The sequence below is a fragment of the Silurus aristotelis genome (assembly GCF_946808225.1).
Source record: "Silurus aristotelis genome assembly, chromosome: 16".
NCBI lineage: Eukaryota > Metazoa > Chordata > Actinopteri > Siluriformes > Siluridae > Silurus > Silurus aristotelis.
The window spans coordinates 8,255,986-8,272,026 of NC_139589.1; the positions used below are offsets into that span (position 1 = coordinate 8,255,986).

General features: G+C 40.0%; 1 protein-coding gene across 10 annotated transcripts in view; it reads right to left on the reverse strand.

The window, feature by feature from the left end:
• Window positions 1-669: 669 nt before the first annotated feature.
• The window catches only part of cadm1a (cell adhesion molecule 1a), a 328,120-nt gene continuing 312,748 nt past the window's right edge, over window positions 670-16,041 (reverse strand). For 5 of the 10 annotated variants that reach the window (XM_083564895.1, XM_083564900.1, XM_083564903.1 and 2 more), the window contains 2 exons: window positions 3,871-3,999; window positions 670-3,029 (listed from right to left, as the gene is read on the reverse strand). In XM_083564895.1, coding sequence (XP_083421021.1) covers window positions 2,911-3,029; window positions 3,871-3,999 — 248 coding nt within the window. In that variant the 3' untranslated portion in view covers window positions 670-2,910. Of the gene's footprint in view, window positions 3,030-3,870; window positions 4,003-16,041 lie in introns of all 10 variants that reach the window. The other 5 variants (XM_083564899.1, XM_083564893.1, XM_083564902.1 and 2 more) reach the window with 1 other exon arrangement.

Here is a 16,041-nt window from a genome sequence, read left to right on the forward strand (position 1 = left end):
TGTAAAGCGTGACAGTGATTTCTCATTAACCTCATTTGTCCAATTTACACACAAGAGGTCCACAATGTGACGAGCAAAAACCATAAACTTCATAAAAAGTACCCTCAGCTTTATACTGATCGGTTTGCACTTGACATGAGAGGAAGAGTCTGAGTTCTGGAAACGACGTAACATACACTTTTGTCGGCTAAGCTACAGATGCCTATATATACATATATATATATATATATATATATATATATATATATATATATATATATATATATATATATATATATATATATATGTGTGTGTGTGTGTATGTATATATATATATATATATATATATATATATATATATATATATATATATATATATATATATATATATATATATATATATATATATTAACATACATAAAATTAAGCTTTATTCTTCATTCAGAGGGTACAGGATGCACTTGGAAGAAGGCCCTGCTTTCTTAATTTTTTATTTTTACCACATCAGAGAGGCAGCAAAAAAACATCAGTGTGTTTGTTTGATTTCCGTTAGCTTCAGCGATGAAGTGTAATATACAGAAGGTGAAAGACAGTGTGAGTTACATTAATGATGAGCATATATATATATATATATATATATATATATATATATATATATATATATATATATATATATATATATATATATACATATACATCATGAGGGGGAGGGGCTGATCAATTCTACGAAACCATCTGGGAATTTCCTAAATCGATTCAGTTTGCAGAGCTCGCGTAAGGAGCTCCATGTAAGGTTAAATACAGTCCGTAATTCTGTATGTTGTACCTTTTAGATTGACTTTTCCAACTCCCTGTCTGACACTTTCATGCACGATTAGCATGTTGGCAGCTTTCACACAAATGTGACTGTTTTAGTTGTCATGCCGGTGAAGTGAAGCTGAGGGCCAGGGCCGCGATTTATAAAGCATTGACTTTAGTCGTTGTTTGATTTTAACAGTAAAAAAAAATAAAATAAAATACTTGCTCTGAAATGCCAATTTCTCAATTTACACACAATTAATTTATTGAGTTGAAAAAAAAATCTACATCAATCCAGTCTAAAATAGTATGTTCTTTATGCAATTGTTGTAATTAGACTCCTGGACATCTTGTGTGAAAAGCAAAGAAAAAGAACAGACGAAGTCCATTATGGAAATCTCTGTGAATACCTTTTAGCTAGAACACGGCAAGGTATTTTGGTATGTTTTTAAATCGATTGATTGTTACGTCACTAATCACCATGCATTTCGTGGAAGATTAAATTCTAACCCTGATCCAACAGGTAGCCTGTTTATGTAGATAATGTCGAGCTCTGGAACTGAATTCTGAACAATTGGTTTGTATATAAAATAAAATAATCCGATACCTTTGACTAAATCTTGCCAACATTAGAGTCAGCATTCCGATTAGCTGCACTGCTAGATGTAGAGTTAGACGTAATCATATGTCAAATGTAGCAGATCGATATGATATCAACATCTAGGGGGCTTGATATCGTTAACACATAACTACGACGTCTACATGAGGAAACAAATTTTGGCTGTTATTTACGAGTTGTCCTTAGGTAGTATAGTTCAGTTCTAGAAACATCCCACAGTCCAAAATAGACATCTTGGTTGCATCCTACACTCAAGTCATATATACTGAAACCAAAATCTAAAACCTACTAACAGACCCACAGTTTTGCATTTGACAATATTTTAGGTAGTCAGATAAGCATGTGCTACAGGACCATCACCACCAGCTCAAGAAAGCTAGAGCATCTAATTTAAAAACACAAAAAAAGCCTAAAAGTATTTTACCTTTTTTTTTTTTTTTTCGTCCTTACAATAATTTTGCCATTATGGATTTTTTTTTCCAACATTTCTGAATGAAAATAACTGACAAAAAACAATGTTACAAGACAGCATTATAACAAAGCAATAAATATCCACAAAAAGGCTTTCAACACCATCTAGCAACCAAACAACATGCCTCTGTAAGTGTCAAGATGAAAATAATTCGTCTGCACATTCTAGATGAGTAGCAATGCCTTAAAGAGTACTGGCACATGTATTTTCGAAAATAAACTGATAAAAACGAGGCAATATATATATAAAAAAGAAAAAAAAAATACAACATTTTGTAGCAATGCCGAGTGGGATCGGATAGTCTTTTAACTCGTCATACTTTTACTTTTCCTCAATGGAATTCTTGTTTATTCAAAAGGTGATGCGAATGTTCTGGAATTACTAAAAGGATGCAGATATGATGCCATATAACCTGGCCTTCTCACAGTATAGAAGATCGGATATGATGGGATTTTGGTTTGCAGTAGAAGAACTTGATGCCAACACAGTGCATGAGTGTCTTGAGGCGCTGTGTATATTTACCCTCATAGGAAAGCAGACTGCGACACTGGTAAAGGAATCGGGTGCGTTTTATGTGTGGGGAAGCATGACTGTCAGAAGTTTAAAACCAAAAGCTTGACAGAGAAAAGAAATTCAGAACAAGGCACAGAAGTTTCTGCAAATGGTCAGAACTGAAGTAAAAAAAAAAAGAAAAAAGAAAAAAAGTACCAGCAATTTGGGAGGTGTTCAATGGTGAAGCTTTCTATATTGATACATGGTAACATCTGGCAACCACATCCCTTCCCTTTCCGTCCCATCCCACCTCCACCCGCTGACCACGAACCCTTTATTCCCACTAGCTCCAATTCCTCAAAGACAATGGCTAAATCATCTCAGGTGTCCATGTAGTTTACATCGTTCAATCCCCTGGACGAAAAAAACCAACAAAACACCCCCCCCTCTAGTTTTTAACCCATCCATGCCCCTCCCATCCCAACCCTTCAAAAAAACAAACAAAACTAAATAATAATAATATTAATAACACCACCAGAGATTTGTACAATCAGATATAGTATTCCTTCTTTTCATCAGAGTTGTTGTGTCCACCTTCAGCGTTGATGATGGCTGTGTCGGCGTCGGCCGCGTCGTCTGCCCCTTTCGCTTCGTGTGTGAAGTAGGTACCTGCGGGAAGTGTCAAAGACAGGAATGAGGATAAAAGTAATACTTTCCGCGCACCCGACACCGTCTGACTGATGCAACCGGTGGATCTTAAAAGACTGTCTGGAGTGGCTTCTTTAATTTACAGCTAGTGTCGATCACACAGACTTTAAAATGCGAGCGGGGTGCCTGTATGGAAGGTGTGTGCAAGCGCTTCAGGCTGTACCACTACGCCGTATTTTTTATTATTTTATTTTTTATGCAAACGTAGCATGGCGCCTCAAACCAATTTCAGATGATAAAACGTGGGAGACAGTTTGATTACAGAATACATTTCCGCAGCGCTCATTTGCAATGGCAAATGAGCGCCATTAAAACCAGCAAATCATTGCAAAACGGGCATGGCACATGTTTTTGAAAAAAAGAACAAGCCTGTTGATCGTTTTGTTCAAAGTCACCATTAATTTATGAAAATATATTCTTCAATTTCCATGAAAAACCTCTCCAAATCAGAGACGCCGGTGTTTTCCATTCGCACCGACTTGCGCTTCAGGATTAACCTTCAAAATGTAACAAGGTGGTAGGAATAACAACGCCACTTCAAACTTCATTTCCGAGTGGTATTATTTCTGTCCCTACAGTCTACCGCTTCATAATGAAAGCAGTAGCCTCGCTGAAAACTGGACTCCCTTTTTATAATAAAAACACAGAACTACTGAGCCCTGAGGGATGCCAATCTAAGCAACAAAGAGTCGTAGCATTTCCACAGCAAGTCAACGCACCAAGGCGAGTCTTTCTGGCTGTAAACCTTGACCTCATCTTAGAAAGAGTACGCAATTTGTGCAGAAATGAGCCGGGTACGTACCTTTGTGTCTCGCAAAGTATCGGCCCAAAATGATAAGAAGACAAAGCATGGCAAAGACCACGACTGCCACCACTCCACCGATGACGGCATGATCCACTGCTCTTTGAGCTCCTGCTCCTGCTCTGGAGTCTACTGGGACAGAAAACACAAAAGGTGGATGACTTAAAAAGAACAGATATATTGCTATTACAGATATCTCCAAAGAAGGCAAATAGGGGCATCAGGATTCTCAAAGGGACGCAGTCCTTAGAGTGTCTTTTAAAAAGCGAATTTACAAGTGTCATGAACAATTTACAGTCTGACAAAACAACAAGAACTTTTGGGGGCTTTCTGAATCACCATTTTAAGGAAGTCCAGGAATTAAGCAATATTTATTCTTGGACAAACTTTGGACTTATTGGTAAAGGGTACTGGCATACTGCAATGGCTTGGCCCCCATTCAGGGTTATCCCTCTGATAGTTCCTTGAGGTTCCTGGTTCCCCCATGACTCCATGTATTATAAGCAGTATATGCAGTAAAAATGGATAGGTGGAGACATTTGGTTAAAAAGATGAGTCTTTTTAATTCAAGTAGCCATTACTGTTTTTATGTGTTTATTTACAGATGGTTTTTTTTATATTTTTTTATTGAAAGGTTTAAAAAATTCTGCCACCTTTGTTAAGGCCACTTCCATTAAAAAGATTATTTAATAGACCCCTGAGTCTTCAAGCACACAGGTAGTTAGAAAATGTTAAAATGTTAGAACGTTTAACATAAAATCCAGTACAAAGATCATTTTCAACAAAGTGGTTCATTAGTAGTTCTAATAAAACTTTAAAAAAGGTTATTAGCCATTTTTTTCATTACCACATCTCATAGGTTGTGTGGACCAATTAACTGAAGAATCTGCTTAAGCGCATAAACAAACCACGAGGGCTACAGGCAAAGAAAGTAGTGAGGAAAGCAGAGAAGAAGTTAACAGGGCAACAATTTTTATAAAAGAGATAGGGTTTGACTTGAAAGGTTCATGTCCTCATATCAGTAGCATGAAAGCTCACTACTGCACCTTAAATGAATCTGGCACTGAAATACACTTTGCCCTCGAGACTAGCATTGTGAATCACAAGCAATTTTTAAGAACGTTTCTTTTTACCACTTCAGGCCGAGAACAAGGCAGGCACCTCAGATGCAGCCTGCTGTAATGATATGTGAAGTTTATTGATCAAGTGTAGGGATCCATGACAACCCAAAGTTAATGCTGGTTTGTGGACTTGATTGGTTCTTTCACGGTGAGAAGGAGGCTCAAAATTTTTCATCAATATTTCACACTCAGCTCGGAAATTAAAGAGTTTGCTGGGAGATGGGAAAGGAAAATGGGCTGGAGCCTGCACTCTGCCAGGAGTCAACATCATCTTCGCCTCACATCCAAGACAGTTCAGCCTCACCATCATAGAACAACCGAACTCCTCATTGGTAATAGCGAAGGAACTGAAAAGCATGAATCTTAAGACAGACACGTCCTCCAGTGCATTTTCAAAGTCTATATTTACTGTTCCGTAACGCCTGGCCAAAAATTCACCCTCTGACTTGATTGAAAAGGACAGCGGTGAAAAGGGAGAGAAGTGAGGATTGCTGGAGCGGCGGAGCAATCCAGCGCTTGGTAATCCAGTCACGAGGAGTTGATCAGCCCTATGTGTTTACTCACGGCAATCTCCCACACTCATCTCTGGTCTAAATCTGAGGGCTGCTGGATTTCCTGGGGGAGTTCAAAAACAAAAACCGACAGGCCACAACTTATTAGAGGATAACAAAAACCGTGAAAACACACATCGGTGTGCTTGTACAACATCCTACCCAATCTTGCCTTATAAACAACTTGTGTGTGAGCCTGGGAGCAGGGGGAAATAATACCACAGTGGTATCTGCCAAAAACAACCAAAAATTACCTGATATACTTGCGAGTGTGTGTGTTTTTAAGACTTTTTACCCCATGCAGACAGCAGATTCAATTAAAGTCAATAGGAATCTGCCTGACACCCAATTCAGTCTTGTCAATGAGGAGGCAAAAACATGGTTAACATGCTTTCTTATTAAGATGTTAATGTGAAGCAGGCTCCATCAGCAGTCCAGGAGGGATAAACATTTCATGGAGTCACTTCATTTCTAGTTTACCTGACACATAGGCAGGAGACATTTCTTGACCTAGTGTGGATGTATTCAGTAATATAGAGGTCAGTTACAGCAATGACAAGTGCATAATTGAAGTACTAAAGGATGTCAAAGCCTGTTTTTAGAACAGTCTAGGACATCATATCTAATGCATCGAATGCAGCAATTAGCTCTTTATACCACACTGCTTTTGAATGTTCTATTCTATTCCATCTGATAGGGAGACATTCATTCATGGCTGCAAGGTCCATATAAATCTATTTGTTTTAATATTTTTTAATGTTTTAAGATTATAACTTCTTATTTTGGCTGCTGCTACGATCATCCGTGTCCATACTACTCTTTCAATACATCTGCCTCTTACAAATGAACTGCATGTCTTTCCTCACCACATCCATAAACCTCGTCCTTGACCTTCCTCTTTTCCCCCTCCCTGGTGGCTTAATCCTCAGCATTCTTCTACTGAAAGAAGAACCATGTCCCTCCTCTGCACATGTCCAAACAATCTCAGTCTCGCCCCCCTCACCTTGTCTCCAAAACGTCCTGCATGCGCAGTCCCTCTAATAAACTCGTTTCTAATCCCGTCCATCCTCGTCAGTGAAAATGAAAATCTCAGCATCTTCAGCTCTGCTACCTCCAGCTCCACCTCCTCTCTTTTACTCAATGCCACCACATCGCAAGTCTCAACACAGTCCCATAAACTTTCCCTTTCACTATTGCAGATACCCTATCACAAATCACTCCTGCCCATACACATACTTCTCTGCCACACCTGACGTTCTCATACAGTACCACAACTTCTCGCTCGGAACCCTGTTGTATGCGTTCTCTAGTTCCACAAACACACAATGCAACTTCTTCTGACCTTCTCTATACTTCTCAATCAACATTCTCAGAACAAATAATGCATCTGTGGTGCTCTTCCTCGGCAAGAAACCATACTGCTGCTCACAGATGGTCACCTCTTCTCTTCTCTGGCTTCCACTACTCTTTCCCATAACTTCATGGTGTAACTGATCAACTTTATTCCCCTGTAGTTACTGCAGGTCTGCACATCTCCCTTGTTCTTAAAGATCGGTACCAGCACACTCCTTCTCCATTCCTCAGGCATCCTCTCACCCTCTATAATCTTGTTATACAATCCTGTTAAAAACTCCACTGCCATCTCTCCTGAACATCTCCATGCTTCTACCGTCATCTGGACTTTTCACTCTTCATCCTCCTTACTAATCCTATTCACTTCCTGCTTCACCATCTCCACATCATCCAACCTTCTTTCTCTCTTTTTTCTCATTCATCAGCTGCTCAAAATACTCCCTCTATCTTATCAACACACTCTTCTCACTAGTCAACACATTTCCATCACCATCCTTTATTGCACTAACTTGCAGCATGTCCTTTCCAGCTCAGTCCCCCTGCCTGGCCAATTGCTACACATCCTTCTCTCCTTCCTGTGTCCAACTTCTCATACAGCTCCTCATATGCCTTTTCTTTTGCTTTCGCCACATCCCTCTTTACCTGCTGCTGCATCTCCTTGTACTACTGACCACTTTTCTTATCTCTTTGCTGATCCCAATTCTGTTTTGCCAACCTTTTTCTCCTCATGCTCTCCTGCACTTCCTCATTCCGCCACCACGTCTCTTTGTCTTTCTTTCTATTTTCAGATGTCACACCAAGTACCTTTCTAGCTGTCTTCATTATCACTTCTGCGGTAGTTGCCCAATCATCCAGCACCTCCTCACCACCACTGAGCCCCTGTCTGACCTCTTCCCTGAATCTCACACTACAGTCTTCCTCCTTCAGTTTTCGACCATCTTATTATTTTTACACTCTCCTCCTCTTATCCTTCACCTCCAAAGCCATCCTACAGACCACCACCCGATGCTTTGTAGCTACGCTTTCCTCTGCCAACACCTTACAGTCTCTAATCTCTTTCAGGTTGCATCTCCTGTACATAATATACCTGTGTGCACCTTCCTCCACTCTTATATGCTCTTTACTTAGATTAAATAATTTACTAAACTATAGTGATATTATAAATGGATAAATAATATAGCCGGTCATTCATTAATAAAAAAAGGTAGTTTTCACAATTTTTGGAATCTGCTCTGTCAAATTGTATCACACCACTCTGCTATTGATTGTTTTCCTATAACAGCACGTCATGTGTTTTATTCCTGTTATCAAAGTGTTTCAAGATTAATGCTGCTAACTAGTGCTATGCTGACCACACGTGTGAAATCTGCGATTTCATTAATGGACATCATCTTAGAACGAAGAGCAAACACGAAATTCTGCGTGCAACAGAGACGTTTGACATGATTCGGCAAGTTTACGGCGATGCTGGGTCGTTGATGAGTCGTTCCCGAAGATAAAGATCCAGCTTAAAGGTAGCCGTTTTAACACCACTGCTACTAGATTTACAGAGCGAATCGCAGAAGGTGCTTGACACGCTTCGAAAAAAGACTTCCAGGACACATTTCAGAAGTGGCAGGAACACTGGAAGCGCTATGCGCTGTGCAAGGAGACTATTTTGAAGGTGATAGTGTGTAAACAAAGATAAAGTACTTTCTTGTAAACAGAGCTAGTCTCAAAACATTTTGATAGCACCTCTTATATGGGACGAGTGTGTCATTATTCATTTGCTAAATTGCCAGTCTGACCACTGGTTCTGCTAAACTGGAGATTGACTAAACTTAATAGTAATTAATAGAATAAATGGAGTTAAACTAGTGGAGAGGGTTAACCTATTCCATCCAACTTTTGAAGATTTTCTCTCTCTCTCTCTCTCTCTCTCTCTCTCTCTCTCTCTCTCTCTCTCTCTCTCTCTCTCTCCCTCCCTCCCTCCCCTTCCAGTCATCCATGCTCCTTCCAACTACCCCCATGCTGTCAGAAGATAAATGAAGGGGTGTGCAGAGAACAGCCACAACAATGAAGGAGAAGATTGAAGTTTGTTCTTCTGATGCATGTGGCAGCACAAAGGTATCCAGAGCCACTCTTAACACAATGAAATATTTCTAATTCAATAAGGGTCCACTGTGTGCCAACCAGTTTGGGTAATGTGTAATTCGAGAGGCAGATGGTTTAGAATTGAGTAATTCTCCAACAACCACGTCTAATCTCATCTAGACGGTTTGCCTCCAGAATATTCAATAATTCTGAGAAATTGCTACCTTAATGAAACCCCTGAAATCTGCTCTCATCTCAATCGAGTACAATAGATAAGATAATCAAATGTATTGCATGCTGCTTACTGGTGAATGATTACCGCAAACAGTACTCATGCTTAACGGCTAGAACTGTAATGAAAGGGACTGGAAAACCTGTAGGGTCTAGAAAAGAGTGGGTGTGAAGGGTTCTCGATTTCTTTATTTTTAAAGCTGGATGTAGAGGTAGGTGATGCTTCCTCTTCCAGTGACACATTTGGCGTTACGTTTATTAATGTAAAAGCAACAATAAGGGAAGACCATTACCGCATATTGACGCACTACCTCAGTTTAATCATCATTGGAATCAAAATAAAGCAATTTCAATGAAAAATACTTCACAACAACTAATTTTCTTTTAGTTTCAGGTTCTTGTGTGGACAGGCTACAGTAGTGAGGCAAATCATCGCTTGATCCAGTTTTTTGGTCTGAGATAAGCTTCAAAAACCCTGTGTCCGGTAGTGATGTACGATCCTTATGGACTCCTGGTATCCATGCCAAAGGATATTGGCTGAAATGTAGAGGAATACAAGAGACAACATCTGTACATGGAACGCTGCAAGCTCAACCAATGGGTAACCTTCAGCCAAGCTCAATTCTGGCTTGGACTGTCTTATAGGCAAGAGCTAGACAAAAAAATAACCTGTAGAAAAACCAAGTGGAATTGCACAACACCAGACATAGAATTAGTTCCAAATTTTAAAACTCTGTATAAAACCAATGCATAAAGAGCAAACAATTACTGCAAAATGGATGGGCACAGGTGTTCATGTAACACCTCTGAACCCGACTGCTCTCTGCCATATGGTTTGCTGCATGCGTTTGCGCCAATTCGACGCATTAGCTTTTAGATTGAGTGGAAAATATGATTAGTATCAATCTGAGCAGCTTTACATACGTAAATTCAGAAAGAATATCAAAACCATACTGTGGCATCACATCAGTGGCAAAGCTTCAAACTAAAACCCATTGGGAGGATAATATGAAAGTGGAATGATGTAATGGACTCAACTAACAGCCACACAAACTCTCCACAAGTCCCATCTCGCAGCAGCACAAAGGGAAGAAGAAACCTGAGGCTGACATTTAATTCCGGCGTTCAAAGTCCAAATGAAGACAACCGGCAGATGGAAAGCTAGCAAGTAAACAAATAAAGCTAGGTGTAATGCCAGGACCAATGAAGTACCAGTGTCTGAATCAGAAAAGCTCACTTTTCGCTTTGAGGGTTTCTGAAAAGGTCTCAGGAGGTTTCTATGCTGTTTCTCTTTGAAACTGGCTTCTCATTGTAGAGTTCATGTCTACTAGCTTGGAGTCACCTGAGACAATGAAGTTGATTTGTAGTTGAAGAATTGACCAAAGAAGGTCATCAAATAAATGCCGCAGTGTCTTCCTGAAGCACATCCTCAGACTTGCAGCAGAAACAAAAGGTGTGACCTTGTCTGTCATCAAACGCCTGCTATTATAGTTTCTAGAAAATGGTGGAGAAACAGATAAGGCAAGTCAAACTATCATGTATTGATCCAGGTATTCTCTTGCTTTATCACAATCCTACAGCATGACCCCAACATGTATTACATCACTATCACCTTTGAATGTTTTTGCCATTAGGTAGAAAAGACAATTCATACAATACGGATCAATAACTAATCAAAAAAATACAATGACAATAATAGCCGTGACACCATTCCTAAAGTTGACAGTGAAACATGAATTACTGTGTGATCTTTCCCAGACTTTTAATGCAAAATGCAAATGAGAAAAGTATAGATGTGTGTTCCTACATGAGCAAAGCCAGTAGCTACATTTGATCCTGCTCTCGTAGGTAATTATTTAACCACCCGTGGCTAAAACAGCCCTTGTTTTATCAGCATGGATTTAGGGCAATTGTTGGCCAGTTCTAATAACATTCTCAAATGAAATGCAAGAAGCAGTAGATATTATCCTCCAGTGAACAATTATAATGGCTCTCGCTAAACCTATTATGGTAGTTTACAGTTTTGTGTCTAAATGTAATACTCGCTCATTCTATTTTATGCAGTTGTGTTATAAATGCAGCAGCCAGTGCTAATGTATTCTGGCTAATGCAGGCAATTTTAAAGAATAATACTGACTACATTTTGTGCATTTGGTATTCTTTAGTTTAAGTCCAAAATATTATGGACAATTTGAAGTAGCTAGATGTGTGTGTAACACTATACCTGACACAAATAAACAAGAAAATATTTTAAAGCGTTTTGAGAAATGAAATCAGAATTTTAATTTAAATGCTTCGGTTCTGATTATAGAGCTCAAGTAAATAATGTTTTTCCTATTAGTAGGATATGGACGAATTTAAAAGCCATCAATCCAGTCATCAATGCCAGGATCTGTTAAAATGCTATTAAGCTCACTAACATTGACCTGTGGTATTAAATGATGACAGATCTTACATTAAAACTTACTTGCAGCAAGCTGCTGCTGCTTCCATTAGGGGGCGCCACAGCGGATCATCTGTCTCCATACCACCCTGTCCTCTACATCTGCCTCTTTCACACCAACTACCTGCATGTCTTCCCTCACCACATCCATGAACCTCCTCCTTGGTCTTCCTCGTTTCCTCCTTACTGGTGGCTCCATCCTCAGCATTCTTCTACCGATATACTCCATGTCCCTCCTCTGCACATGTCCAAACCATCTCAATCTCGCCTCCCTCACCTTGTCTCCAAAACGTCCAACATGCGCTGCCCCTCTAATACTCACGTCACTCCCAACGAAAACCTTCTTGATAAGATGCAAAAATGGATAATCTAAAGGACTGCTTTCACTTAGCCATCATTTGACTTCACATTTTTTATTTTATAGTTTTACAAGAAAACAAAAAAGTTGCTGTGACATTTTTTCTGCATGGTTTTGTCCCTGAATGCCTTTTCGATGACAGAAAGAAATGCCAAATCTCAGTGTGAAGTAAGGCTACGCTGCAGTCTACTGCAAATGACTTATCCATTGGTTTAATATGTGCTGTTATTGTACTAAACGATGAGTAACATGAAAAGAGACTTGCGTAAAAGCAACATTAAGAAATAGCTAACAATAAACACGGCTGATACTATTCCTTGCGCTAAATGGTTTAGAGTATCTGCAATGTAAATGTGGTTTCCGTTTCTCGTAAAAAAGCCGAATCTCTGTTGAAGGACGACCTGGCCAGTGTGCCCACGGGCTGGCAGAAACCCATTGCACTCACTCAGGCACAATCAAATTGACAAGAAGGAAATGGTGACCCTCAGGGCAACAAAAGTGTCTCATTTCAAAGGATGTGTTGATCTCTGAGACAGGAGATCTTCTAATTGGATCCTCTAATCTTCTAATTAAGCAATAGCGATTGCCGTTGTGAGCGTGTGAGCAGACTGTAATGAAAGAGCTCTGCTCTTGGGCCTATGGGCAGATGGATGACAGATGTGTTATTACAAAGCCTGTCTGCATTTACCTGTGTCCCTCCAGCCCAGGAGCAGTCCTGTGCCTTTGTGAAAATGTAATTAAAAATCTCATTGACCCAATCTTTTCCTGTCACTTAAAAGAGAGGTTTGTGTATAACGTTTTTTTATCCCATTCTACCCACCCAAAGGAATGCAATGGTTTTTTTTTATTGTAAATTTGGATTCAAATAGATTTCACACCGATATATTTCACCTGAATGGGAAGTCATGTGTAGTTGAGGGAAATGGGTTTGAGTATAAAGCAGTATGCCACTCTCTAAGCAGCCTAGTTTATAGTTATTGCAGTCTGTAGCAATCTGTAGCTCCATTCAGCAATTTACCATTATTCAGCAAAAAAAACTATAACATAAGGCAATAATTGTAGCAGGCAAGCAGTATTAAATCTGGAGAACCTTTGAGTAGTCCTCATGGCACTACATCTGTCCAAATATGCCAAGCGATCTGAATGCAAATGAAAACAACAACAGGTTTCCGCAACAGGACGGCATATTAAAAACAAGGGTCCCTATCTCACTTTTTCTTTGTTGTTCAGACAAATTGTGATAATTAGTGATTCCATTACAGCATGGCCTATTGTCGACGACGACAAACCCCGACCAGATTCAATTCAATTTCTACCCCATTTCCTCCTGTGAAATCTCTGGGGTTATTCTGAAAGGTTGCTGGTTAAACATATTAAAAATGTAATTACATCAGAAATAAAGAAACATGATGAGGCCTTTTTTAACCTAAATACAAACACAAATCAAAACCTGAACGAATCCTTATCTGATTTGCAAAACCACAACTGCTTTATCTTGCAATTTAGGCACAGTGACAGCAGGCTAGCGGTCACAACAGCATTATGGGAAGGAACCCATTATACTGAGCTGTGCTGCATCTCACACTTTCAAAGGGTCAGAATCTTTCATGTCTTAGTAATGCAATCCTGCAGAGAGGGAGAGAAAAACAATGGAGCCCTAACTGACTTAGCTTCCTAGTTGCCCTTTTCTCTGCTCAGTGTCTGTTCATCTTCTCCTTTATGCCGGCCACCCCTTTCTACCGGGAACTCTATCATTACTGCCAGCCATTGTAACTCCCACAAAGCCATATTTACAGTATGTAGGGGTGGACAGAACTGGGCCAGGGTGGTTGACAAGCAGCAGGACAACAAAAATATTTTTTTTTGGTCTGGGAGGTGAATTTATTATTTCCTGATAAACAAAATGTAAGTGTAGGCTTCACCATTTTACTCTTTTACCTGTCTGTCTGATGGCTGAAGTTGCTTTGTAGACTAATGTGCATCAGTTTCAAGTGCCTAAATTATGCATTTCTGAGAATAACACATTCAACACAAGGGACTGTTGTTGCCCTGTTCTTTAAGATGCAAGAAAGTGAGAATTGTCAGAGCTAATCAAGGATAAATTGTCCCTTTCAGGATCATACGAACCAAGGCACAAGCAGTAGCTGTTGCTTAGATGCTTTCTTCATATCCCCAGAGTAGTGATATCAATAGCAATTCCTCCTACCTGGTTGACAAGAAACCAGTCATCCTCTTCAGCATGGTCAATTGCCACCGAGAGCAATCATCTCGACAGGCTGGGTTTCATTGCATATTAACGACTTGCCCCCAAACTCTTGCTGGCTTTTTTTTTTCTTACCAGCACAAAGAGAACATGGCTCAGAATTCCATAAGAAGCCTCACATCATTAGAGATTAATAAAAATGTCAGCAGGTGCTTTATAAGAAGAAAAATCATTTTGTAGAGCCTTTACTGAAATTTGGGCTACTTTTAGGATTTGGCTGGTCTAGTTGTTATAGTAGGCCTAGCTCACAGTAGGTAAGCCAGTTCTTGAAAGTGCAAATTTAAACCTTTGACTTGCTGAGTGGGTGGAAGCCTGCACAGGTGTCTCTGATGTAGTCATCACATCAAAAGTAAGTTGATCACCACAAAGTTTTCCCCTTCTCAGCATGAGCCTTTTGGCCAGTTAAAGTTACTGTCACAAGCAGCGAGCAGTCTATAGGCATTTCACTTCTCGGCTGACTTTAATCTATTGTGAGAGGCTTCATTGGTGGTAAGGAGCATTTAATTTCCAGATGAAATAGAAGTGGTGGGATCTGTATTTATCATGAGCCCTATAGCTTGTAAGCTGCAAAAAATAAAATAAAAAGGCAGCGTATGAGGAAGCATAAGAGAGAGACACAGAGAGAGGAGAGAGAGAGAGAGAGAGAGAGAGAGAGAGAGAGAGAGAGAGAGACAGCAGTAATGAGGCTGGTCATCAGCACCTCCTTCTGCCCCGGTGCATAAGAGCCTGCTAAAGCCTACAGAATGAAGATCATTAGATGGAGATTATTGTAGATCAAATTCCTGAACATATGGATAGAGCACGGTCTAGTGGGAAATCAGCTTAGTCTCATACCTTGTCTTGTCCTCTCTTTCCAAATGCAACCCTCCATCCACAGCGGCCCTCAACATTCTGCTGACCAGCCAGTCCTGGTGAGGCAGAAAGCGGTTCGGGAGGCTCAAGTGAAGTCGTCCCATTCCACCCTCCCAGAATAATTAGTGCAACATATGTGCATCACCTTTAAGGGGCCTTCAGGCAGTCCTACCTAACCCACCTAAATACCACTAACCTGACAACACATCAACAGAAAGCACTTCTGACAGCCAGATACAACCGCCGATATCCATGAAAGGAGACTAGAGGAAACAAACGCAAAGAAGTTTGAAAAAAGAAGATTTGAGAAGCTTTTTTAAAGCTTGAAGTTTTTGAAGTTTTTAAAGCTGTAAAGGAAGCATCCCTTTGATTGATGAAATCTCCGTCTGTAATAGCATCTGCATGTGATAATTCTAGGATATTAAAGGCGCAAATGCTTCTGCTTCACCTGATGCCATCCAGCTGAGAGCAAAGTGGCCATTATCCCACTGCATTCTGCTATGGTGCTCCCTGTGGTTCAGAGACTGGTCAATTATCTCCTCCACACACGCCGAGCCTGACAGGCATGTTGGCAGGTGTGTCCTTTCCATCATGTTCACCTCTCAGATAGAGGATTAGAGCACCAACTGGGCATCAACATGCAAAGCTGATCTGGTAACATTAGAGTCCTGCCCTCTCTCGAGCAGTGGACAGAGAAGAACTAAAGAGCAAATGCTAGTCTTGGAAGATGTTCTTGGGTCAAAACAATAAACCTTAAAGGGGAAGAAAATGCCTACTTTGTACGTTTTCTAAAGTGCATTAAAGAGGCAACTAGTGGATCTTCTTGATAATCATTTAAAATTGAAAACTGTCCTGATCTCTAAGCAGATATTATTCTCAAAACAACACAAGAATGTCAATGAGGTGTTTAAAAAGGCATGACTGCT